Source organism: Syngnathus typhle, linkage group LG13 (genome assembly GCF_033458585.1).
Source record: "Syngnathus typhle isolate RoL2023-S1 ecotype Sweden linkage group LG13, RoL_Styp_1.0, whole genome shotgun sequence".
NCBI classification, from domain to species: Eukaryota; Metazoa; Chordata; class Actinopteri; order Syngnathiformes; family Syngnathidae; genus Syngnathus; species Syngnathus typhle.
In genome coordinates, this window is record NC_083750.1 from 2548165 (window position 1) to 2573901 (window position 25737).

A 25737-nucleotide genomic window follows, 5' to 3' on the forward strand; every position below is an offset into this window, starting at 1 on the left:
CTATGATACAATTACACTCGTCACTCCGCGACAATATCCTCACACAATTACGTTATTGGGGCGTGCGCTCGAACAAGACGATTGCGATAATATGACGTGCGCAACATGTGATGTGCGACGGTAACGTGTCGCATCGATGGAGCGTCAATTGACGCACCCGCTGTTAGAGGTAGATCAAAACAGCCGCTGTTCTAGTGTTAAGAACACCAGTGAGATGCAGGTATTGCATACTACATAAGGAAAATATACATATTATCGCCCTGGGCGATAATTAGAATAAATACGGTATGTCAACACTCTCACCAGGTGCACGAGGAAACTAGAGTTGAATTAGATTGCATTTTCACAAAATATATTTATTTTAACATACTTTATTTTATTTCATGATGACTTTTGTGTTAATTTCTTTGCATTGTTGAAATCGACGTGTTCCAGATCTGATACGAAGCAGTTTTATCTCGTTTCTATCTTTAAACACAAGACCTCCGCTCAGCTACAAATAGAAAACCTCACTGGAAATTATAACCAAACACATTTACCAACTTGTGACAGCCTGATGGGAACACTCCAATGTCCTGTATGTCATTTTCAGTCTTCAATTCCTCCCAGCCCGTTACTATGGAAACTGTGAGTTGAGGCGAGTTGAAGACTAAAAATGCTGTACAGATACAAGAAACAGCTGGCGTGCGATTCTCCCATCACCCGTCAGTGGCGCCAATAGTGCCAACTAGGCCACCGGGAACAGGAACTCATACCGTGGACCTGTGGGTATGTTTTCGCTCTATACTCTTTTTGATTCCCGTCAACAAACGGTGTTTTGCATGTCATTGACAAAGTTGCAGAGACAGAAAAGCACTGGAGTGAATAACGTCCAGATGAAACATTACTGATGCCTAATTAACTATCTGCCCATCTGGAACATCTTGCAAACCGTCACAGCTCACAGCCAGCTTGACAATTTGGAACAATCTTGAGGTTATTAGGGCAGCGTTTGAAGTTGCCGCCCCTTTCTGAGACCTTACAGACCCGTGCACATTAAGCAGCCTCATTTTTAATACGTACAAAAAAATATCTTATTCCAAAAACACAATTCCAAACATCCCTATATATTTTTGTATTGATATATAGTGTTTTCCAAAACACGGTTGTACTGTAGCTCTTCAAGACTATTTCACGTGAGAGGACTCCACTATATTTAGATCAACTGGTGCCTGAAAAAAATCAATACGATGCATATTACAATATAAGGATCCTCCTACTCAGTCGTCGGGGAAGTTAACTTATTGTCATTTAAGACAAGCAGCTTTTGTGCTATATGAAAACATCAAACTCAACTGTCCGGAAATCTGATGCGTCTGAAATTTCAGGCTCATGTACATGTACAACACACACGATACCAATTACATCCTGACCAAAAGGAAGAATGCTTTCCTTCATATATTCTTGCATGTGGCTCTAAAACAGTTTGTGCTCAAAACATATCGATTCACGTTTTTCAGTTCCGGAATGCTATTCCATCTCACTGTTTATGGACGCAAATCAAATCATCCAATTATCATAGTAATGCCCATAAACAAAGCATGGAATCACTTCATTTAGATCAGGGGTCTCAAACTCAGACCTCGGGGGCCGCATTCCTGCATGTTTTCCAAGTTTCCCTCGTTAAACACACCTGATTCGATTATCAGGCTCTTGCAGAACGTGAGGATGAACTGATCATTTGAATCAGGTCTGTTTAACGAGGGAAACTTGGAAAACATGTAGGAATGCAGCCCCCGAGGACTGGAGTTTGAGACGCCTGATTTAGATTATCTAAACCGCACTCAAGTGACTGTCAGCATCTTAATAACTATCAGACCACTGGAGGATATGGAATCTATTCTGCGGCAAAGATTAGCGCACATCCTTTGGAAAATTCCCACTGAATATACCGAAGGAGGATAGACCTATACAGGCTATTTATTTGCAACTGTATGTCTATTTTGAGAATCTCAGCTACATTTGACATCATTTGGTTTGGATGGGTAATGATTCACAAAATCAGCTGGAAAACAAATCAAGTCTAAATAATAAATCTATTTTATTTTTAGGAATGTTACAATTATAACATGATTCATGTTCCCGTGCCTGTCTTCTCCGTTTATTTGACCTTATCGCCCTCGCATGCGTACGTGTGTGTTGGCACAATTCAACCCCTTCTATTTCTTCCACTTTTTCATTGATTTTCATATTATGTATTATTTGTGCCCTCTCTACATCCATTGCAGCCTGGTGATCCTGAAAGGGGGATCCTTCCATCTGTGGTCCCTTCTCAAGGTTTCTCATTTTCCCCTGACAGGGTTTTTTTCAGTTTGTCCTTGGTTTTTTGGGAGCTTAAGATCAGGGGATGCTTTGAGAATAATTGTCAATTTTTGTCTACGTGAAGCCCTTTGAGACTGCTTGTGATTTAGGGCTATACAAATAAACTTGACTTGACTTGGTCGACTGAGCCTCGTCAGTGTATTGGGAGAATCGTTGCTTTCCTCTATTCTTAGACGAACTGCAGGTTATTGACAGCCAGGCAAATGGGACCAATGCCTTGCTTATAGAAATATACTGCTCACATCCAGCAAATATTTGATAAGGTCAGGGTCAAGTCATCCAGGTTTGTTTGTGACGGTACAGAGCATCTAAGAATTCAGTCATTCATTTACCGTAATTTTTGGACTATAAGTCGCTCCGGAGTATAAGTCGCATCAGCCATAAAATGCCCAAAAAAGTAAAAAAAACATACATAAGTCGCTCCGGAGTATAAGTCGCATTTTGGGGGGCAATTTATTCGACAAAATCCAACACTAAGAACAGTCATGAACGAGCAACAACAGGCTAAACGATAGGTATGCGAACGTGACATAAACACAAACTAAGAGCTGAGAACGGCCCTGACGTAAAATTCAGAGTTATTAAAAAAATTATTACATAAATAACACGTTAATAAAACCATCTGCGTCACTCCAATTCATTAAATCCATCAATCGTCCTTTGTCAACAATGCGTGCGCGCCGCTGACGGCTCTTGCACTTCAAAATATTCCACAGGCCCATATAACAATATATGAATTATATATCAAATAACTATTATATAGTAAGCAATAATGTTATCAAACCATCTGTGCACTCTAAATCATTAAATCCTTTGTCAACAATGCCGCGCGTGCGCCCTGACGTCAGCCTCGTCGTTATTCCACAGATCTACTATATAACTATATTGTAGCGTTAACAAAGTTCAAGGAAAGACGTGGGTTTGGTAAACGGCTCTTTATTTAACAAAACAAACTTACAGGCGTGTGGCGGCGTGGACTTCCAGCCACGGAAGTGGAAGAGAGCTCCATAGAATAGGACCGGGCGTGCGTAAAAGCCATGACCGAGCCCCATCCACCGTCCCCAGACAGCCACCCGGCTGAGCGCCGGCCCTCCACTTCCATCCACAGAGGTGAAAGACAGCTCGGTAGAGTAGGAGCGGGCGTGCGTAAAAGCATTGTCCGAGCCCCATCCACCATCCCTGGACAGCCACCCGGCCGAGCGCCGGCCCCCGACTTCAATCCACGGAAGTGAAAGAGAGCTCCGTCGAGTCAATCTTTGTCCTTTATGTAAACAACCGCCGCGCTGCTGACGCGACATCGCGCTGCTGACGCGCTGCTGACGCGCTGCTGACGCGCTGCTGACGCGCTGCTGACGCGCTGCTGACGCGCTGCTGACGCGCTGCTGACGCGCTGCTGACGCGCTGCTGACGCGCTGCTGACGCGCTGCTGACGCGCTGCTGACGCGCTGCTGACGCGCTGCTGACGCGCTGCTGACGCTTGTTTACATAAAGGACAGAGATTGACTCGACGGAGCTGCTGCTGACGCGACGTCGCGCTGCTGACGTCACTTGAAATTGAAATTACACTAATCCCTTGCTACATTGCAGTTCGTTTATCGCGGTTTCACTTCTTTTTTTTTTTTTTTTTTAATTTTTGAAAAAAAACCATATATAAGTCGCTCCTGAGTATAAATCGCCCCCCCACCCAAACTATGAAAAAACCCGCGATTTATAGTCCGAAAATTACGGTATTATTTAGAGTTCGTGTGTTGTCTACGATGTGCGAATGTTTTATTCAATACTTTCAATGTAATGTAAATACAGTTATTGTGAATGAAGGTCAAAGGGCAAATGCAAATGTGGCTGTTGATATTTCTTGTATGGACTCAGTTGGGTTCTTATTTTTATTTTCTTATTTTACTCAAAACAATATATTTCCCCACCACTTTCATATCTGCTAGACCTTTGTCAATGTACTTTTTGTAATGTTATGAATGATCTCTTCTGTATTTTGTGTTTATTGGAACAATATTGTGTAGTTCTGTTTCCTCTCTTGTCTCTCTGCTTTTCTAAACAGGCTGTGAACGACTTTGACCGTATTTTGCACTTATGATAAAATGTAGTAGACTATAAGTATACGTTCAAGTCATTGCGCATACTAAGTATACTACGTTTTCTCAAGAGTGTTATCAGATTCCACGCTTACTTGGAATGAAGGAATAAAAGTGTCAAATGTGTGTTTCCTGTCTTAACTATACACTCTGCGGATGGACGTGTTTGGAAATGCCTGGAATTTCAAGTACAGCCAAGCATCCTAAATGAATTGTTATGCTGTCAAACTGCTGCTCGGGTACTCAATTATTCAGAATCTTCCTATCTGTCCATCAGCCGAACTGGATACCTGGACTTTGAGCTGCGTGACACAGGACTGCAATGGTTATTTTTAGACAGAAAGAAAAATGAAATGAAGTTCTTGTTAGAGTGGTGCTCACTCTAACTTATTTTGCAAGAACCACACGGAGACAAGTTAGTCGTTTTGGGCACCTGCAGGCGGAGAGTTCACTCGTCGCTGTGCTTACAGCGATGGTCGAATGGAGTCTGACTCTAGCTTCCCACAAGAGCATTTTTATTAAGACAAAAAGGGTGGGGGTGACAGTGGACTGAATAGACAAGTTAAAGCTCTTGACCTCTAGATAAACAGAGAAGGGGATGTTTTACGACATTGTTTAGGATGGGACAGAGCTAGGTGGTTATCTACCGGTTACATACCAACGTAAGCATAAAACTAATCTACCTAAGTTATTTATTACCGGTTACATACATTCCAACATAATCATAGATCAAGATAGTTTGGAAAACCCTGACAGTTCTTCTGTGCTCTCTCAGTGCAAATGAACAACTTCATCATTCAGGCAATTGAGAATGCAATAATGGTGAATGAAAATCTAATTACCAGTATGTTTGATATCATTTGGAGACTACCTATAAATTACATATGGGAGCCTTTTTCTTTTGCTTGTAAAAGTGTTTGGCAGAAAAACCCCAATAAGAGAATCACGTGGCAAGACGCAGGAAGGAGGGAGATCGGTCAGAATTACATCTAAGTACTCACTATGCGAGAAATTACATGGCAAACATTGATTTGCTACAGGAAGGATCTTTACTGATTCTGTACTTGTGTTTTGATCCAACCCTTGTCTACTATGCCTCAGTTTTACAGATGTTTCCAAGCGCTGCTACATTGCGAGGCTCCTCGGCGAGGCTCCAGCGTGAAGAGTTCATCAAAAGTTGGCACCAAGCCCATGAGGGCTACAGCATTGACTGTTTTATCATATGATTATGTGAACCCAATCAATCAAACATAAGTAAGAAAATATAAAGAAGAACAGTAAAAATAAGAAAAACAATAATAAAAAAATCAATAAAAAACTGAGATGACAGCGGACGGGTTGGGGAACGTGTAGGGTGAAACACGACAAAAACAGACAATGATAGCAACAACTTCCAGTGAAGATGAGGTCTTTCCTCAATACTCCAGTTCAAACTTATCATGTGATCTAAAAACCTGCTGGCCGATGTTAATATGCAGGAAAAGTCTCACACGGTCCCTCTGCCTTAGGCGACCAGAATGCTATCAATAAAAAAGAAAAAGAAAAACACAGAAACAGTACATCATTGTATCCATCACTTGCGAAGCATTTTCGATGGTCAAGTTTCTGTAAAACATGCACAGTATAACAGCACCTACGCAATCCGCGTTTCATCAAGGTCGTCACACCCGTCACGACTAAGAAGTTGTATATGTACGTGTGCTACGGTAGAAGAGACAACCCTCGTCACAGCAGACTTCAAACATGGGATAACACAGGTCGTAAACAAGCACAACACCAGCACAACAAGCACAGGAGACACTAGTTTCAACAGCAGTTGCCACCAGTTGCCAGAGAATAGCCATGAAAAGAAACCCCACTGTTGTTGTTAGGGTGGTGCTCACTCTAACTTATTTTGCAACAACCACACTGGAGTCAAGCAAGTCATTTTAGACACCTGCAGGCGGAGAGTTCACTCGTCGCTGTGCTTACAGCGATGGTCGAATGAAGTCTGACTCAGGCCTCGTCAGGTGCTTATTTATTGAGAGAAACAGAGTGGGGTTGAAAGTGGGGGTGTGGGAACACGCAGGATAAGGTGAAGACGGTCCTCTGCTGATCAAAGCATAGCAGGGGGCCTTTTACGACTTTCTGTAAACAAAGCAACTTTGATTGCTTCCTCTGCGTCTAGTCAATCAGTTGAAAGGACCTTAGCACTTTGGTAAACTAATTTTGTCTAGACAGGACAAACTAGTTAAATTATTACAGGTTACCTTCCAACATAATCATACGATGAAGATATTCTGCAAACCCTAACATATCCCTCCTGTTTTATCATATGATTATGTCAAACCCGAACAATCAAACATAAGTAAGAAAATACAATGAAAGCAATAACTTCCAGTGAGGTTTTTCCCTCAATACTCCAGTCCAAAGTATGTGCAACTTAAAAACCTGCGGCCAGATTAAATGCAGGAAAAGAGTTACACGGTCCCTCTGCCTTAGGCGACCAGACTGTTATCAATCAAGATAAAAATTGCTCGTGATTGTTCAGCCGTTGGGGGCTTGGCACGCCCACTGGTGGAGGGTGAGCACGATTCTCACCCCCTTCGCAGATCTGCTCCGTCCGGGGAGAACTTGGAAATATCTGCTGCGTGGTCGTTGTCTTCAGTGGCTCAGGGTGGACTACCTGGCCACCAAGGGGGAAGAGGATTTATTCTGCCTCTGTTTGTACCGGGGGCGGGGACGCTGTTGATGGCGGATCTGGTTCCTGGCAGGAAACCTTCACCGGGGCGCACTGGGACAGATGATACCACGTATCTCCTTTGCCGGCCAGCCGGACGGCATGTGAGATGGGCTCATTCGAGATGTTTCTTCTGCTCCTCCCATCACTGTGTGTTGAATTCTTACGTGCCCTGTTAAGACTCCAAAAACAATTACGTTTGACAAAACATTGAATCTTACAGTACATTAAATCATTCTACTCCCCCACCGTTTTGACACATTCACGTAATGTGTCAATAGCGTCGTTGGGGAGCGAAAAGGACCAGCAAGGTGTCTCTGACACATTATCATACCCATCCCAGCTGGACTAGATGGTCCTGTCTTGTCCAGCCACAGGAAACGGGCCTTCTCCATTGAACCATTTGACGTCAATGTTGCCCCTGAGTAATCATCAAACACTTACAGGCGAGAGGGATCTTATCTTCAATTGTGATCACGTCGCCTCCACATCAACCTACCTAGGCCATTCATATGCGCGCACACACGTACAAACTAACAGACACAAAGGCACCCATTCATTCACCATCACATCTCAACCTCTGTCCCACCTTCCAACATCCGTGGAGACAATGGAACAGAACGGTCCATGTGCAACACCACAGGAGCCGTCTCACACAGCCTTTCCACACCACAATACCACACTCCCCCTGCTACAGTCCAGTCTCAGTGGAGACAATGGAAGGCAGGAAGGCACAGGTGAGACACCGGAGTCGCAAGCTCCTGCAATCCTTCCACAAACCAATTACAACAAAAGCCCAAATCATTTATTTCCATTTGGGAGGATCACAACGGCCAAATTTTACAAATGACAAACCTCAAGACGCGACGCAGGTCTTGGAACCACATCGACGACCGCCAAACGCAAATGCCGGGTCAAGGACTGTTCTTCGCCTGTTCTTTGCAACTCTTGTAGTCAATTTTATTGCCCTTTTGAACTGGGCAGATAGGGGTGTTTGCGAGAAGAGTTTGAGCACTTCCTAATGATTCCCCCTAACCAAAGACCATTTATGACAGGGGCTATCCCATTTATTGCCTCCTGTTTTAGAGGAGATTCTCTGGTCTTTGTCGGATGTGGGCTGGGGGAATGGATGTTAAGTCCTGTAGCAAATGGTTCCTTTGATCAGTCAAACAAATGTTGATTAGCCTAAGTGCGTGCCCTTCCAAACATGTACAGCACTTCCTCATAGCTTCTTTAGTCATTTTTCAATCATCTTCCAATTGTTTACAGCACAAATTAGAAAAGCTCGAGAAAATTTTAACTTAATAGCATGACGCCAAATGTGTTAGAGAATCCATATGTCGTAAAGTGTTGTATTTTTACTATCTTTCACTATCTGTCCTACTTACTCCCCCCTTCTGAGGCTTGGCATCGCCCATGCCTCACACCTTGACAAACCTTTTTGGGAGAATGTGTTCTTTACTACATATGAGTCCATCATTTAATTTGACTTCCTTTCCAAAACGCTTCTCAATTTCCCAGTTCACACATCTTCTGCATGTGTTACTGGTTCTCCAGTTTTTTCTCTAGTTAATTATCACTCCAAAAGCAACCTTTACTTTTCTTTTGTCTGTTTTTTTTTGTTTGTTTTTTTCTTAGCATTTAACTTAAATTTCGTTGTACGTGTTACAATGACAAATAAAGATCTACCTATCTACTCAAAATCACTCTTCCTTCAAAGTCGCTCGACTAATTTTCCATGGTAGCCTCCAACAACTTCAACCACTTAAGCTGTATTTTCCTTTCAGTCAGGCATTCAGTCATCAATGCTCATTTGCATCTCACACACAGCCTCCAAAAAGGAGTCTTTCCATCACATTGGTCCCAATTCATCCAGGCACTCCACACAACATTCACATACCATTTTCAACTCAAGGTTCCTGATAGAACAATCCACCAATCCAAAAAAAACTCAACACAAAAAAAACTGCCAGCAAACTAATCAGGATTTTTTTTTCACTGTTTTTAAATTTGAAGAACTCAATCTCTCAGGTTCAGCTCGCATATAGAAGTTTGTATAATCTTATAACACAACCAGTCAACTATTTCTACTAAATGTCAATGTCTTAAATTCACAATTTTGATTCTTCCAATTCCTGAAAGCATGTTCTGTCGTTTCTTATTTAACATGCACTAGTGTGGATCAATTTTCTGCTCGCAAACAGATTTCTCTCTTTTCCTCTCATTCTTATCTTTCAATTTTTTCTGTTCTGCGGTGCAAATTGGATAGACCACAGTCTAGCAAATTTCTTTATACTAAAAGTTTAGCCAATTTTCATCATTTTAACACACATGCACAGCTCTCGCGCGCGTAAGGTAGCTCCCAGCACCAATGATTCGTCACAGGCTGGCCATTTCCTGTGGTCGATCATGAGCTAGTCCCTCCCACGCACGCGAGGACAGCACATTCTAATTTTTCATTTATCTTCTCGAAGCAAGTTGCATTTATTTACCACTTGATTTGCAAATTTTAACTTCAGTGTACACACACAATTTGATCTCTGGTCATTTGTCATTGGGCATACAACAGCATTGCCATACTTCTCGTATGGACAGGAGCTCTAATAATCTAAAAAACGTTCTAATAATCTGACAATGACATGTTCTGCTGTCATATGGACATCTGTTACTTCTTTCTCTGCATGAGCATGAGGGGTCAAAGTGGAGGAAGCTTGTCATGCTGTAAATGTGACCTTTCCTCTGCCCCTTCCCCCACCCCTTGATTGGTTTTGTCTTGCAAAACGACACGCTCTTGCCAAGTGTCCTCGTCTCCCACAGTTTCAACAGTTGTCAGAATCTGATGGGGGTTTCGAATTATATGGTGGCCTGCGACCTCGCTGGCCTCTACCTCTTTCTGGCCCGCTGGGACCCATGGAAGAACACTGTTGTATCTTCATCTAGGTCATCATCATCATCGTTGCCTAGATGAAATACATCAGAACTTTTGCCTCTTTTGATCACTTTTTCAGCATGTCTGGCCCATTGCATAGTTGTTGTCACACTTGCAACATCTACTTCCACCAAATGTTTTCTCACCCAGTTGCCGATTTCAGGGCGGAAATTCGTAAGGAGCGCATTTTTAAGCTGTTGCTGATCAGCACTCTCAGCTGCATCATTGAATGGGATGCCACTATGCACCCTGAATTCTTTTTCAAATCTTAAGCGAAAATCATCAGTATCTTCGCCAGGCTTCTGTTTAATTCCTGCCAAATGACCATAATTCGCTCGTCTTCGAAATATAGTTCTCACTCTTTGCACAAGATCATTCCATTGTGCTGCATACTCCCCTACCAATTGATTTCCCTCAACGGGATAGGGAAAGGGCCCTTGATTATTTCTACCTGTATAATGACCTCTAACCTTTGCCCAGTCTTTTCCCAAAGAAGACATTGCAGCTTCTCCTGCCTCATGCCCATTCAGTCTATAGGAATGTATGATTCCAGCCATGTCTTCTGCCCATTTATCTGGGTCTTCAGCAACAGGGGTAACCCCTTCAACTGCTTTTCTTGCTTCTTCCAAAGTCCATGGCCGAAAAACATACGTATGTGGAGGTTGGCCTTCCCCTACAATAGGGTTTGGCACCTCTATCATTGGGCACACATCAACATTGTCCAAATTTTGGGAAAACCTAGCAGCAGTGGTCAAACTTCTTGTTTGTACAGGACTTCTAGCAATGTGACACTGACTTTTCTTTCTGTTATATGGGGGAGGGTGCAGGTCTGTTAAACCTGGATACAAGTTTTGCATACGAGCGGAAGCTCCCTCTTGCTCCGCTTGAGCTGCATTTCCAGCTGCGTCTGGAGCCGTGGCCGGGACAGTGCGCCTGCGCACTGTGGCCTCATTGTCTTCCGGCCTGACAAACATAGATGCAGCCTCATCACTTCTCAACTTTCTATCTTTTGTCTTTTGGATTTGTTCTCTTCTCTCTTGCGAAGCATTCAACCACATTCTAGCACAAATCAATTCTTTCTCTTTACTTTTATTTTTCAGTCCCTTTGACTTCCTATTCACACTCTCCTCGACAACATCAACCACTATCTTCCAGACTTCCACTTTCAACTTTGCTTCTACTCCATACTTTTTCTTCCACTTTGGCATGTATTGCATACAATTAAGAAATTTACCTGCCATGTACTTCTCATCTCCTTCAAGGGCTAGGGATTTACCGTTCTTATTTCCCATCTTAATTCGGTTTTTTAGGTTTATACAATTTTTTATTTCTTTTTTTTCTTTTCTTTTCTTTGAGGATCCTCAATGCAGGTTTAAATTGACCTTCCACCAAATTCTCTTTGCAGTCAATTTATCCTACCAGTCGCACTCTCTCAACCACACAAACACCAACGCTTTTTATTTCTAAGCCTATCCAGGATGGGTGTAAAACCCTCCAACACAGCTTGGAAGAACGGACAAAAAAAAGAATCTACGCCCTTCTTCAATTAAGAAAAAAAAGCTCTGTTCTTTAACTTAGCCCGTTCCTTCCTCTGGGACTTGAACCCAAGCTGTCTCCCGCGCTTTTTATTTCTAGGCCTATCCAATATGGGTGTAAAAGCCTCCAACACAGCTTGGAAGAATGGACAAAAAAAAAGAATCTACGCCCTCCTTCAATTAAGAAAAAGAAGCTCTGTTTTTTCTTAGCCCGTTCCTTCCACTGGGACTTGAACCCAAGCTGTTCTTTGGCCGGAAAAACGTACAAAGAAAAATCTACACTCTTCTTTGACCAACAAAAAAGAAGCTCCGTGTTTCTTAGCATGTTCCTTCCACTGGGACTCTAACCCAAGCCAGATCCCTCAGCTTGGAAAAACAGACAAAGAAGAATCTACACACTTCTTCGATGAACGAAAAAGAAGCTCTGCTTTTCTTAGCCTGTTTCTTCCCCTGGGACTTGAACCCAAGCTGTCTCCCGTGCACCTTTTACGCGTTTCACAACCACACAATTTTTTAACTTACCTGACCCCTGGTCCGTTGCATTGCGGGAACCCGTCAATCCACCTCTGGCAAACGAAGGCTGACCTAAGATGCTGGCCCAGCGAAGAAATTCTCTTCCCAGGACTTTCTTTTCCAGGTCCCCCTAAAGGACGCTGGCTTGTCGACAATGCAGCACGTCCTCCTCCGTCAGCCAGATGGCGGGTATGAGGGTCCCGGGTTTCGGCACCAAAATGTTAGGGTGGTGCGCACTTTAACTTATTTTGCAAGAACCACACTGGAGTCAAGCAAGTCATTTTAGACACCTGCAGGCGGAGAGTTCACTCGTCGCTGTGCTTACAGCGATGGTCGAATGAAGTCTGACTCAGGCCTCGTCAGGTGCTTATTTATTGAGAAAAACAGAGTGGGGTTGAAAGTGGGGGTGTGGGAACACGCAGGATAAAGTGAAGACGGTCCCCTGCTGATCAAAGCATAGCAGGGGGCCTTTTACGACTTTCTGTAAACAAAGCAACTTTGATTGCTTCCTCTGGGTCTAGTCAATCTGTTGAAAGGACCTTAGCACTTTGGTAAACTAATTTTGTCTAGACAGGACAAACTAGTGAAATTATTACAGGTTACCTTGCAACATAATCATACGATGAAGATATTCTGCAAACCCTAACAGTTGTGGAACTTTGTCATTCGACATGGCCTGCTGTAAGTTCTTCAGTGAAGCCATGGCATCGTAGATGTGTGTGTCATTTTCTCCCGGAATGTGTGTGCAACAGGAAGTCCCAATGATGTGGCACACACCACCTTGTGCTGCCGTCAACAAGTCCAGAACCATCCTGTTTTGCAAGACCATCAGCCTAATAGCCTGAATCTCTCTATTTTGTCCATCGTTGACTTGTAGTGACAGATTCGCAAAGGATTGAAAACGATAGTTCAGTGTCTCGATGAAGAGTGAATGTTTTCCAACTCCGACCCAGGGAAAAAGCGCATGAACAACTTTGTCTCCAACGGACCATACTTTATGGTCGTCTGGAACATTCGCACCCCAGATAGGGTCATGAGGGTCAAAGGTTGCAACCGCCCTGCGTTGACGACCAGAAGAGTTGTGTGCTGTCGTCAGCTGTCGATGTCGTATCCTGTCGGTGTGGTCTGTCACCCACACTGGTGCACACACTCCTGTCCAGTTGGCGGGCAGCATCGGATAAACCTTGTGACCACAAAGCCACCAGCCATTCTGTATGAAGTATGTTCCGTTCGATGGTGCAGACATGTTAGTCGGAGAGCCCTCCCCAACTGAAATGGCTCTCCTATCCTGACACCCAGCGGCGATGTCCAAAGCTCCCATCCAGTTTCCTCCTGGAGAGCAGTCACTGTCAATGCATTTGTGTGTCTTACTTCCCTGGATGTAACACGTATAGTTCACTCTAGGTCGCCGCTCTGTGTAGGCCACCTGCGGTAATGTTCGTCCTTTAACAGTCACATTGAGATTTGTCCAGAAAAGCTGATCACAGGTGCCTTCCACAAGTCCAGGGCGGAAAGGGTCGTCATCACTCACTTTGACTCCTCCCATGGATGCCATACATTTTGTTTCAGTGACATTCATTGCTCTGGCCTCCAAGTGAACTTGCGTGGAGGAAGGGGGGAGTTTCGAACACACACAACATCCCTCCTGTGTGTGGGCTCTCACAGTGAACTTAACGTACCGGTACCACGTGTTGGTTTCGTATGGGTTTTTGGGGTCCCATGACCAGTCCTCAAAGTTCTCATCGTGCGACCATCGTTTTCCACGGTCAACATTGTCACTTGGTCTGTTCAAATGAGTCCATAGACCATAGCATGCTCCAACCACAACGCAGCAGAGGATCCATCTGGCATATGGAGCCCCGTTGCTACTAGGATGGCAGAGACACCGGGACATCCCCTCGCCTAGCGGAGTGGGGATCGTTGTTTTCTTCACCAACATTGAGACATCCCACCCTAAACGATAGGACCCCTTTGAAGTCAGCCTTCCCCACCACTCCGAATTAGGGGTCCAGCACTCTCTGCAACTTGCAGTGGCTGAGGTGAATCCAGCTGGGCCGTTCAGCGATCTTCATTGCGGTGGGGGTAGTCAGCAAGACTTGGAATGGTCCCTCCCACCATGGGCTGACCCAGTTCTTTCTTTTAACGACCTTGATGGAGACCCAGTCTCCTGGATTGATGGGGTTGTCGACCTGTGAGGAGGAAAGATCAGGCGGCAGTAAATTTGCATTTGACACATCTTTCAGTTTGAGCGTCCTTATCATATAGTCTGCCAAGGACTGTTCTTCATCTGCTTTTTGCAAATCTGCAGGGAACACAGGTTGTCTATATGGTCTCCCATGGATGATTTCAAAAGGGGTTAGCCCTTCTGAAGTGGGAGTAATTCTCATATAGAGCTTCACTAAGTCTGGGCACTCTGGCCAAGATCTGCCTGTTGTTTCCATGCATTTTTTCAACCTGCTTTTGATAGTGGAGTTTGCTCGTTCAACCAGGCCAGCGCTCGCAGGATGCCAAGCGCAGTGGTTTTTAATGTTATCCCAAGGTGTACGGCCATGTTCTGTACAACTTGGTTCACAAAGTGTGGACCATTGTCACTGTAAATGGTTTGGGGGATGCCATGAGTCGGTATGATGGCTTTGCAGATGGCTTTTGCCACTGTTAAGGCATCTGCTCGTTTAGATGGAACTATTTCCACCCATTTGGAAAATGCATCAATCATCACTAAGCAGTATTTGTGAGGTCCACTTTGTGTGAGCTCAATAAAATCCATGTGCATGATTTGAAATGGGTAAGACGGTTTTGGAAATGAGCCTCTCTTAGGTCTCATATTTCCTTGTGGATTATGTTTCACACAAACAGGACATGCTTTACAATTTTTTTCTAAGTAAGCATCTAAACCAAAGGTAGTGAATTGTTGATGTATGATAGACTTCATCCCTCCTGTCGACACATGGCAAGGCCCATGTGTCGCAATCGCTGCTGCCTTAAAAAGTGATTTTGGTAAAACAGGTTTGTCATTGATGCGGTGGATATTATCTGTATCCATCATTGCACGTTTTGTCGTCCACATTTGTTTTTCCACCATTGGAGCATTGCCCTGCATATCTGTCAGTATAGTCTTATCTATGAGTTGCGTGTCCTCTGAATCTATTAAAAAGAATTCATTTCCCTCAACGGGATAGGGAAAAGGCCCTTGATTATTTCTACCTGTGTAATTTCCTCTAACCTTTGCCCAGTCTTTTCCCAAGGAAGACATTGCAGCTTCTCCTGCCTCATGCCCATTTAGTCTATAGGAATGTATGATTCCAGCCATGTCTTCTGCCCATTTATCTGGGTCTTCAGCAACAGGGGTAACCCCTTCAACTGCTTTCCTTGCCTCTTCCAAAGTCCATGGCCGAAAAACATATGTATGTGGAGGTTGGCCTTCCCCTACAACAGGGTTTGGCACTTGGATCATTGGGCACACATCAACATTGTCTAAATTAATTTGACCCTGACCTTTTTTGCTGTTATATGGGGGAGGGCGCAGGTCTGTTAAGCTTGGATACAAGTTTTGCGCACAAGCGGAGAGCCTCTCTTGCTCCTCTGCTTGCGCTGCATCCGGGACAGTGCGCCTGTGCACTGTGGCCTCATTGTCTTCCGGTCTGACAAACATGGTTGCAGCCTCATCACTTTTCATCTTTCTATCTTTTGTCTTTTGGATTTGTTCTCTTCTCTCTTGTGAAGCATTCAACCATATTCTAGCACAAATCAATTCTCTCTCTTTCCTTTTCTTTTTCAGTCCCTCTGACTTCCTATTCACACTCTCCTCCAAAACATCAACCACTATCTTCCACACTTCAACTTTCAGCTTCCCTTCTACTCCATACTTTTTCTTCCACTTCGGCATGTATTGCATACTATTAACAAATGTACTCGCCATGTACTTCTCATCTCCTTCAAGAGCTAGGGATTTACAGTTTTTATTCAAAGTCAAAGTCAAAGTCAGCTTTATTGTCAATCTCTCCACATGTCACAACACAAAGAGACCGAAATTACGTTTTTCTCTATCCCACGGTGACGAGACACATAACACGATAGACATACATGTACGCGACACAATATAAAAACAAGAAGGCAAAAATTCAAACAATCAATAGTAAGAGTGATGAATAAATAATAAATAAACAGATAACACAATAAATAACGGAGCCAGCAAGCATAGCGCAAAAGTAAAAAACATCATAAACAAAAAGGCACAAACAATAAATAAGAGTAATAACAAATAATAAATAATAAGAGCCAGTGTGCATTCAGACAGTTCAGACAGTAAAAGTACAGGACGCTACGCAGAACGGGGGAGCGAGTTCAGGATCCTAACAGCCTGGAGTATGAAGTACCATCTTAATTTGGTATTTTAGGTTTATACAATTTTTTTATTTTTTTATTTATTCTCTTTCTTTGAGGATCCTCAATGCAAGTTTAAATTGACCTTTCAACAATTACTAGCCTGTATTATTGCCGTGGATCAATTCTAGAACTGCTATTTAGTCAATTTATCCTACCAGTCACTCTCAATCACACAAACTCCAGCGCTTTTTATTTTTAGGCCTATCCAGGATGGGTGTAAAACCCTTCCAAACAGCTTGGAAAAACGGACAAAAAGAAAAAGAATCTACGCTCTCTTCAATTAAGAAAAAAAAACCTCAGTTTTTTCTTAGCCCGTTCTTTCCACTGGGACTTGAACCCGAGCTGTTCTTTAGCCGGAAAAACGTACAAAGAAAAATCTACACTCTTCTTTGATTAACAAAAAAGAAGCTCCGTGTTTCTTAGCACGTTCCTTCCACTGGGACTCTAACCCAAGCCAGATCCCTCAGCTTGGAAAAACAGACAAAGAAGAATCTACGCACTTCTTCGATGAACGAAAAAGAAGCTCTGCTTTTCTTAGCCTGTTTCTTCCCCTGGGACTCGAACCCAAGCTATATTCCGTGCACCTCTACCTTATACGCGTTTCACAACAACACAATCACACAACTTTAGGGCTTTAACTTACTCGTCCCCTTGATTCGTTGCACTGCCGGGTCCCGTCAATCCACCTCTGTCAGACGAAGGCAGACCTAAGATGCTGGCCCAGCGAAGAATTTCCTTTCCAGGTCTTTCTTTACCAGGTCCGGCTAAATGGACGCTGGCCCGTCGACGGTGTACAGCGTGTCGTCCTCCGTCAGCCAGATGGCGGGTATGAGAGGTCCCGGGTTTCGGCACCAAAATGTTAGAGTGGTGCTCACTCTAACTTATTTTGCAAGAACCACATGGGAGACAGTTAAGTCTTTTGGGCACCTGCAGGCGGAGAGTTCACTCGTCGCTGTGCTTACAGCGATGGTCGAATAAAGTCTGACTCTCGCTTCCCACAAGAGCATTTTTATTAAGACAAAAAGGGTGGGGGTGACAGTGGACTGAATAGACAAGTTAAAGCTCTTGACCTCTAGATAAACTGAGCAGGGGATGTTTTACGACATTGTTTAGGATGGGACAGAACTAGGTGGTTTATTACTGGTTACATACCAACGTAAGCATAAAACTAATCTACCTAAGTTATTTATTACCGGTTACATACATTCCAACATAATCATAGATCAAGATAGTTTGGAAAACCCTGACAGTTCTGCTGTGCGCTTTCAGTGCAAATGAACAACTTCATCATTCAGGCAATTGAGAATGCAATAATGGTGAACGAAAATCTAATTACCAGTATGTTTGATATCATTTGGAGACTACCTATAAATTACATATGGGAGCCTTTTTCTTTTGCTTGTAAAAGTGTTTGGCACAAAAACCCCAATAATAGAATCATGTGGCGAGACGCAGGAAGGAGGGAGATCAGTCAGAATTACATCTAAGTACTCACCATGCGAGAAATTACATGGCAAACTTTGATTTGCTACAGGAAGGATCTTTACTGATTCTGTACTTGTGTTTTGATCCAACCCTTGTCTACTATGCCTCAGTTTTACAGATGTTTCCAAGCGCTGCTACATTGCGAGACTCCTCGGCGAGGCTCCAGCGTGAAGAGTTCATCAAAAGTTGGCACCAAGCCCATGAGGGCTGCAGCATTGACTGGTCCCCGTCGTACGAACGACTTTCTGTTCATGGTGGCCTCTCTGGGTCAGCCAGCTGTTGCGCTGCCCCAACTGGAACCCACCCTTGATGTCACCAAAGCCCCTTCTTCAGACCTCAACCAGCCTGTTGTCGTATCACTCGTGGCTCAGTTCGATGGGTGAACGCTAACGATAACCGTGACATCCACAGAAAACCATGAAAAGGCGTCACGAATGAGTGGTGCTGTTTTCTAGTTTGAGCCAGTTCAAACCAGTGTCCAGGTTGCTGCCGAGCAGTTCTTGACGGAACCCTTGGACTTGCTTAGGGTTGAATTTGACAAGAACTGAACTGACGTACATTTACAGTCTGTGTTTTCTTGAGCGCAAAATGTGGACAACTCTTACAGTATGACCTGAACATGAAAAAAAACAGCAAAGAGCTAAAAGAAAACTTTTGAAGTGGATGATTTATCTTTGCAATCCGAGATCAGCATTTTAGTCAGATCTTGAGTTGATCACTTGTCACTTTAAAATGCATTCAAGTCCCCCCTAATGGTCTTTTCATCCTAATACGGAATTGCACATGTAGCATTGCTGCCATGTAAGCGGCATTGGAAGGTAGTAATGATCTGCATGCTTGAGCGTTACTGAATCGTTGCCTCATGTGCACTTGACGATCGATACCATTAGAATGTTTGATCCCGCTTAATCTCACATTGACATTTAGTCATGTTTAGTGGATGGCACTAGAAAGTTTGCACCCCTGCAAGAAAAAAACAAAAACAAAATGAACAATCCCTTTGGAATGATCTTTTCATTGTTTGTAATTTGATGCATGACAGTCAAATGTTTCTGGTTAAACCCATAACTCAGGGTCCCTTGTTTTCTAAACCCAGTACAAGTGTTGGCAGTACAAATGTCTTTCTAAAATGGACACATTTTATACGCCTTGCAAAAACATGTTTACAACCAAACACCCGAGACTATTTCCAACAACGAGGATTATGTCATACGTTTTTCTAGAGCAAAACAGTCTGTTCTTGCTAAGATTATTGTGTTGTGTATATATTGTTTGTCGAATGCTTGTCTGCATCCAGTTGAACTATTTAGACCTTTTATCGTCTGTTACGATAGCTTACGAAGATGTTTGAAAGCAGATCGAGAATCAGTAATGTGGTGCCAGTGAATGCTTAAGATTTCAGTGTTGTGGTTATCGCATTCCTGGAAAGATGTGTTGTGTAGAACCCCCACCCAACCCCTCCCCTTCCTATGGGCTATAAAGATCTTGTATACACAAGATGATACCAAAGCTAAAGAAATTTTGATATTTTTGTGAGAGGTGATGTCTTAAAACAGTTGTTTTTTTTATTTGTCGGTTTAGCTTCAATATATATTATGTGTATTTATAATCACATACAGAGCCGCACAAGTGAGATTCTAAGATCACAGCTTGACAAAGCCAACAGAACATTGCACATCATCTGCAAAAAGCTGAGATGTGATACATCATCAATCGGGACTGCCTCAACGCTTTGGCTGCGGAAAGAAATTCTGTCCAGAAAACGTTTGAAGAAAATCCGTGACAGAAAGTAGCAAACCATCACTGGAAAGAAAAACGTTTTACTGCTGGCAAAGCGGATGCACTGGGTACAAGTTCTGATGAACTGGTAGAATATCCACAAGACCTTGACATCAAATTCTATTTATCTTACAACTTCTTCAAGATTCTTCATCAACAGCCATATTTGCCACAAAGTATCTACATTAAAATTACTTGGGAGGATTGGAGATTCGAGCACTCCTCTTGGAATTCAATGTACTTATCTTGTTCAGGTTCATAGCTCGCTGGAAATTATCTCAGCTCACTAGTCACCAGTCAATTACGTGGCATTGCATGCAACTGAAAAATAAAATGTTGTAGATTTCTATAATGTACTGTATAATAAGCCTTATCCTGGTCTTTTGATCTAATCTCAACCCTTTAGTTTGTTCAGTCACCAGTATTCAGTCTAATACTTTTGTGTGAGCGGCATTATTTTTTATAGTTAAAAAAAGTTTCACTATCCACCTTAAAATAAATGAAAGCATTCATTATAGTTCAGTAGAAATAATAAAGCTGTGCAATATAAGCATTACACTAATTAAATATTAAATATGCATATATTACAGGACCCGCAGGAAGTAATGAACCGAGTGATTAAATTGTCCCAGAAAAGAAGCAAGAAAACGCCAAAAAGTTTCCCTCCCTCCATTTGTTACGCTACAAGAACTCTTCCTCTTAAAGTAGAAAATGACCTTGTTATAATTTTGAATAATTGATTGTCTCAAAATGTTGCTCTGCCCTAACTAATGATGGGGAAATCCTGCCAAAGGATAATAATGGACAAAAATCCATTAAGGACAAGACAGCAGATTAAGAAGAAGATTGCTATTTTGAGCTGAATGAAATAGCACAGTGGTGCACACCTCCACTTTGATAGACTTTTATTATCAGAGCACTGGAGACAAGTGTGATAATCACATATCAGGTCAATTGTAGAGTCAGGTATCTATGGACTGTCTCTGTCTCTGTCTCTGTCTCTGTCTCTGTCTCTGTCTCTGTTTCTCTCTCTCTCTCTCTCTCTCTCTCTCTCTCTCTCTCTCTCTCTCTCTCTCTCTCTCTCTCTCTCTCTCTCTCTCTCTCTCTCTCTCTCTCTCTCTCTCTCTGGCCTTGTGCCATCCTATCAATTGTATCATATTTAGAGAAAGGAAAAATGTCCTGCAGGAAGAAAGAAAGTTGGAAAAAAAAGACCAACAAGGAATTACACAAGACAAAATGAGGATATTTTTCCCTCTTAGAAATTAGATCTCTATAATCATAATACATACAAAAGCATAAACAGTGATTATTCATTTGGCTCACTTTGCATTTTCTTTTCTAAATATGGAGCTGAAAAATTACACAGAAATGTATAAATTAGCAACGCATTCCTAATCTCAATTCAATTTGTGGTGCCCCAGGAATATTTATTAACAAATTTATTTTCCTCAAAATAAAATGCCACTTTTCTTGGATTCATGCTTTTATTGTGTTCATACGTCTGCTGTTGTTTGTCGTGATTAAAATAAAATGCCACTTTTCTTGGATTCATGCTTTTATTGTGTTCATGCATCCGCTTATTATTTTCACTCCTTGGTCGTTATCACACAGAAATGTAGGAATGTATATCCTCATTTGTTTGCTGACATTATACTAAGAGCCCCCAAGCTTTGAGCCCTGCGCCTAAGATATGCTAAATAAATGAGGTTGCAGTGTCTTTTCTTGATTGCTCAGCGTGTGATGCGGCCACACCTCCAGAGGAATCAGCAGATGGTGCTTGCTGCCCTCAATTCAATATGCCTCTCGCATCTCCAAATAGCAAGTGGGAACAATTTGACTTATCCCCTCACTGGGCTTGCATAGCTTAAAAACAGCAGGTCACTTTGAGGATGGGATTTCTGTTTCATTAGGCAGTATAGTAGTGCAATTTCTTATCTGGACCATCACTAAAATAAAAATTAGAAAATAATGTGAACCCCCCAGAGTGCAGAGGGAGGATGAATTCCCCATGTTCTCTTTTTTTATTCATACTTTTGGTCTGCTACCTACTTGACGAGGTCGAAGCCTATCCCAAGTCAGTTGGGCTGATCACCTGTCAATCACAATACACAATCACAAGAGGACTACTGTGCGACCTGAGGGTATTTAATTTCTTAGTTCTGTAAATTTGGAGTGCATTAAATACTATATATATATTTATTTATCTCTTTACCACTAGACCTTTCTAAAATTGTCTTCATGAAGAAAATAATCACTGTGTTCATTATGGTTGTAGTATTGGCAATTACATCTGATAGCAATCTCTGAAGCCTCTCCTCCGTGCCTCGTTGTCCTCACCCTTGTGGCATAACACTATCAGCTGCCTCTCTTACACTTTCCAAGCCTGTACTCGATCTCTGTTATTCTCCTCCCTGTCCATTTGCCACTGCCACAAATGTAGAGGAGAATCATCTTTGAATCTCAAAATAATTGCTGCCCAGCAAGCTATGTTTAAATGAGAAAGGCACAGATGCTGTGGGAGTAATAGGAAGAGCACTTTTTGAGTCGAGAAAAGAGAAAGGGAAACAGTAGGCTGCTCATACGGCATTAAACACCAGCCAGGACGACAGCCAGATTAAATTGGAAAGGCAGAAGACTTTTGTCATATTTCTTCATCTGACAACTTTGGTTAGATTTACGCTGCACATTCAAGCACCATTAGATTCATTCAGATTTTATGTGGCACAATTTGGTTTTGCATCACTAACTCATAAAATGTGCATGGAACCAGACAACCTCTGATCACTTTCAAATTCCATTAGAAATTGGTTCATTATTGGATCGGCCAATGCAACTGCAGTGGAAACTTTGCTGTCAATGTAATCTTAATACACCAACTTTTAAAAAAAAAGCCACATCTACAGATCTTAACCATCCAGAACATTAATTATGGTGTGAAACTGGTACTTCACAGGTTAGTCCATCCCTAACCCTAAGCACCTAACCACCTCCCAAAATTTTCAAAAACTGTTGTGAAGTCTCAGCTGAGTTACAAAATAACCAACTGCTAGACAGATTTCCTAAACCACTGAAAGTTTCTCCTATCAAGCCACTTCTAAAAAAAAGAAAACAATGAATATTTTCTCTTCAGCAAATTGAAGACCCATCTCAACCAGGCTGTAAATATTGAAACAGAACTTTGTGAATATGTAAACATACATAAATATTAAAAACGGCTAAATTGTTTTGCATTGGACTGCGTTCCAGCAAAATAGATTTTTCCTCTTTTGCTCAGCAACCCATTTCCCCGAAATTCCCAAAAGCTATTTAGGATTATCTGCACTCAATTAAATGTTAGTAGTCCACTATAGTTGCTTTTAATGCAGTTCCAACAGAAAATAGTAAGAGAAGCGCATGTTGCAATTTACCACAAGTTTTTTAAATCTCACTTGCCATTTTGTGCTAAATTACATATTGATGTTGTGCATCAAAAAGCTATAAATGCCATGACAGGAAAGCGCATAGCAAAGAACATGAGGTCACATATTTTTTAAATGATCACATATTGCATCAATTACTCACCGACGTGTTCTCGCTGTTGACCAAAATTACATAATGTGCTATTATACAAAGGCCCTCTTGGAGTCAGTGGGAGCTAATTAAGATAGTAATTATATGCTCTGTTTAGCTCTTAAGCGTCAACTGTGTCGAATAATTTTGATGAACACCACTTTTTTTTTTTCACTGTGAAAAGATCAGAGTGTCAAAGTGCCAAATGTACTGTAATGGGATTAAAGTCATTACAATTGGCTGTTTGTTTGTGTGTGTGTGTGTGTGTGTGTATGCGTGTGCGTGTGTGTGTGTGTGTGCGTGCGTGCGCGTGTGTGTGCGTGTGTGTGTGTGCGTGCGCGTGTGCGTGTGTGTGTGCGTGTATCTGTTCATTCGTTTTTCATTTCTTTTAATTTGTTGAGATATTTCTGTGCTTCCAATCTTATTATGGTTTGTTAATGTTTTGATTATTTTCAGGAGGATCGATTTAAAAAATTTTGAGTAAAATAAAAAACTGTCAAATGACATTAAAAATATCAGCAGTTGTTGGAGGTACATAATTCAGCATATTCTTTTTCATCCACTTTTTTTTATAGTTTTGAATTTTACCACTATTCATCCCAAATGAAAACAAGACAAAAATTGCATGTCTAAAATGTTTGTCTGACTGTGATTTATTCAGATGGCTTTGTTGCATTTTACACGTTGACGCACATCCCGTTTGAGAAGGACAGTGGAAATGATCCGAAGAGCATGATGGTATGCTAATGAGGTCTCAGTGGCATAGCTCGCTTCACTAAGTGACCTTCCCAACTGAACTGGACAGGAAGAAGAATGGAGGATGGAGAAAAGAAAGTTAATGAACAGCCTTGTCCACTTTCAAGGACTGTTTGTGATGCAGATGCGCACACTCAGATTGACTGGAAAATGGGTTGCTTTCCCTTTTTTTGTACGACATCACACACAGTCTCATTTAAGTGTGTTAATGAAAAAATGTGAGTGCAATTTTTGCTTGGAAGTTGTTAGCTGGTTTGGTAGTTACCAGAATTTCACAAAATCTTCACATACATTTTGCTTGAGACTCAGTGGCGGGGTGAAAAACTGGAGCCATAGTCACCGCTGCAATTTTTAGCCATTTATTAAAAACAGGGAGAACGGCAAAACAAAGTGAGCATACTCAAATGGATGCTACTGTCATCCACATCTCATCTCATAGTTGTCTCCCTTGACTGATTAACGATGCAGCAACGTCAAATATCAATATTGTCACTCTGCACTTGAATGTGCAAAGGTGTCAAACTCAAGGCCCGGGAGCCAGATACGGCTCGCCACATCATTTTATGTGGCCTGCGAAGACAAATTGTGCATCAAATCCATGTGTCATTACTAGAATTGCAAATTGTCTTCACTTTTAATAATATATATATTTTTTTAATGTTTGACCAGTTTTTACTCGTCTGATTTGAATATAATTTACTGTATATAATATGAGGTGCTCATACATTTATTTGGATTGACAGTCATAATGGCCCTCCGAAAGAAGCTATGACTACAATGCGGCCCATGGAAAAAATGAGTTTGACACCCCTGCTCTAGTGTGTCTGATTCAACAATATGCATTGAATAGTGTTGCAGACAAAAAGCCATGTTTTGATAATGTCATAAGCTTAAGGGAACAATGCTGCTTAACTTTGCTATTGATTGTTAATGCTGAGGGAGGAAAACTTGACACTTAACCCAGCAGATCTTTGTTTATTTACATCTTCTATGTTTTTGTGATATATTCAATGCAAATTTTTTTGGCCGTTTAGGAAAATCAACTGAAGTAGCCCATGTCTAATAATTTGGAACACAGTGTAAGCTTGGGCATTCACACACACAACCCTGACTTATTTTTCTTTAAATTTACCCATGTTAGGTTTAAAAATATCCAGGGAAGGACATGGATTGTGAAAATGAGACAGTGGGAGGAATCAGAGTCAAAGTCAGCTTTATTGTCAATCCCTTCATATGTCAAGACACACGAGCCGAAGAAACCCGCTCCGTCCTGCTTCAATGACTACCGCCCTTCATATGTCAAGACACACAAAGAAACCGAAATTCCGTTTCCTCTATCCCACGGTGACGAGACACAGTACACGATAGACATACAAGTAGACGACACAAAATAAAAACAAGAAGGCACAAACAATAAATAATAAATAACAAATAAATAAAATGAGTGATGAATAAATAATAAACAAATAACCCACTAAATAAGAGAAGCAAAACTGAGCCAGTGTGCATACAGCAGACAGTAAGCATAGCGCAAAGTACAGGACGCTACGCAGAAAGGGGGGGCGATTTCAGGATCCTAACAGCCTGGAGTATGAAGCTGTTGGAGAGTCTGGTGGTGCGGGAGCGCAGGCTCCT

The 25737-nt window shown here is 42.1% G+C and overlaps 1 protein-coding gene across 6 annotated transcripts in view; it reads left to right on the forward strand.

Moving 5' to 3' along the window:
• The window catches only part of LOC133165482 (opsin-3-like), a 76227-nt gene extending 54883 nt beyond the window's left edge, over positions 1 to 21344 (forward strand). Inside the window, exons 5-6 of one of the 6 annotated variants that reach the window (XR_009717606.1) lie at positions 593 to 768; positions 2268 to 3635. Coding sequence is in view for 3 of the 6 variants with exons in the window: in XM_061295164.1 (XP_061151148.1) it covers positions 18129 to 18401 (273 nt within the window). In the remaining 3 variants the exon portion in view is untranslated. Of the gene's footprint in view, positions 1 to 592; positions 1635 to 2267; positions 3636 to 5552; positions 12785 to 18128 lie in introns of those variants that run through there. The other 5 variants (XM_061295166.1, XM_061295164.1, XM_061295165.1 and 2 more) reach the window with 5 other exon arrangements.
• Positions 21345 to 25737: the final 4393 nt, after the last annotated feature.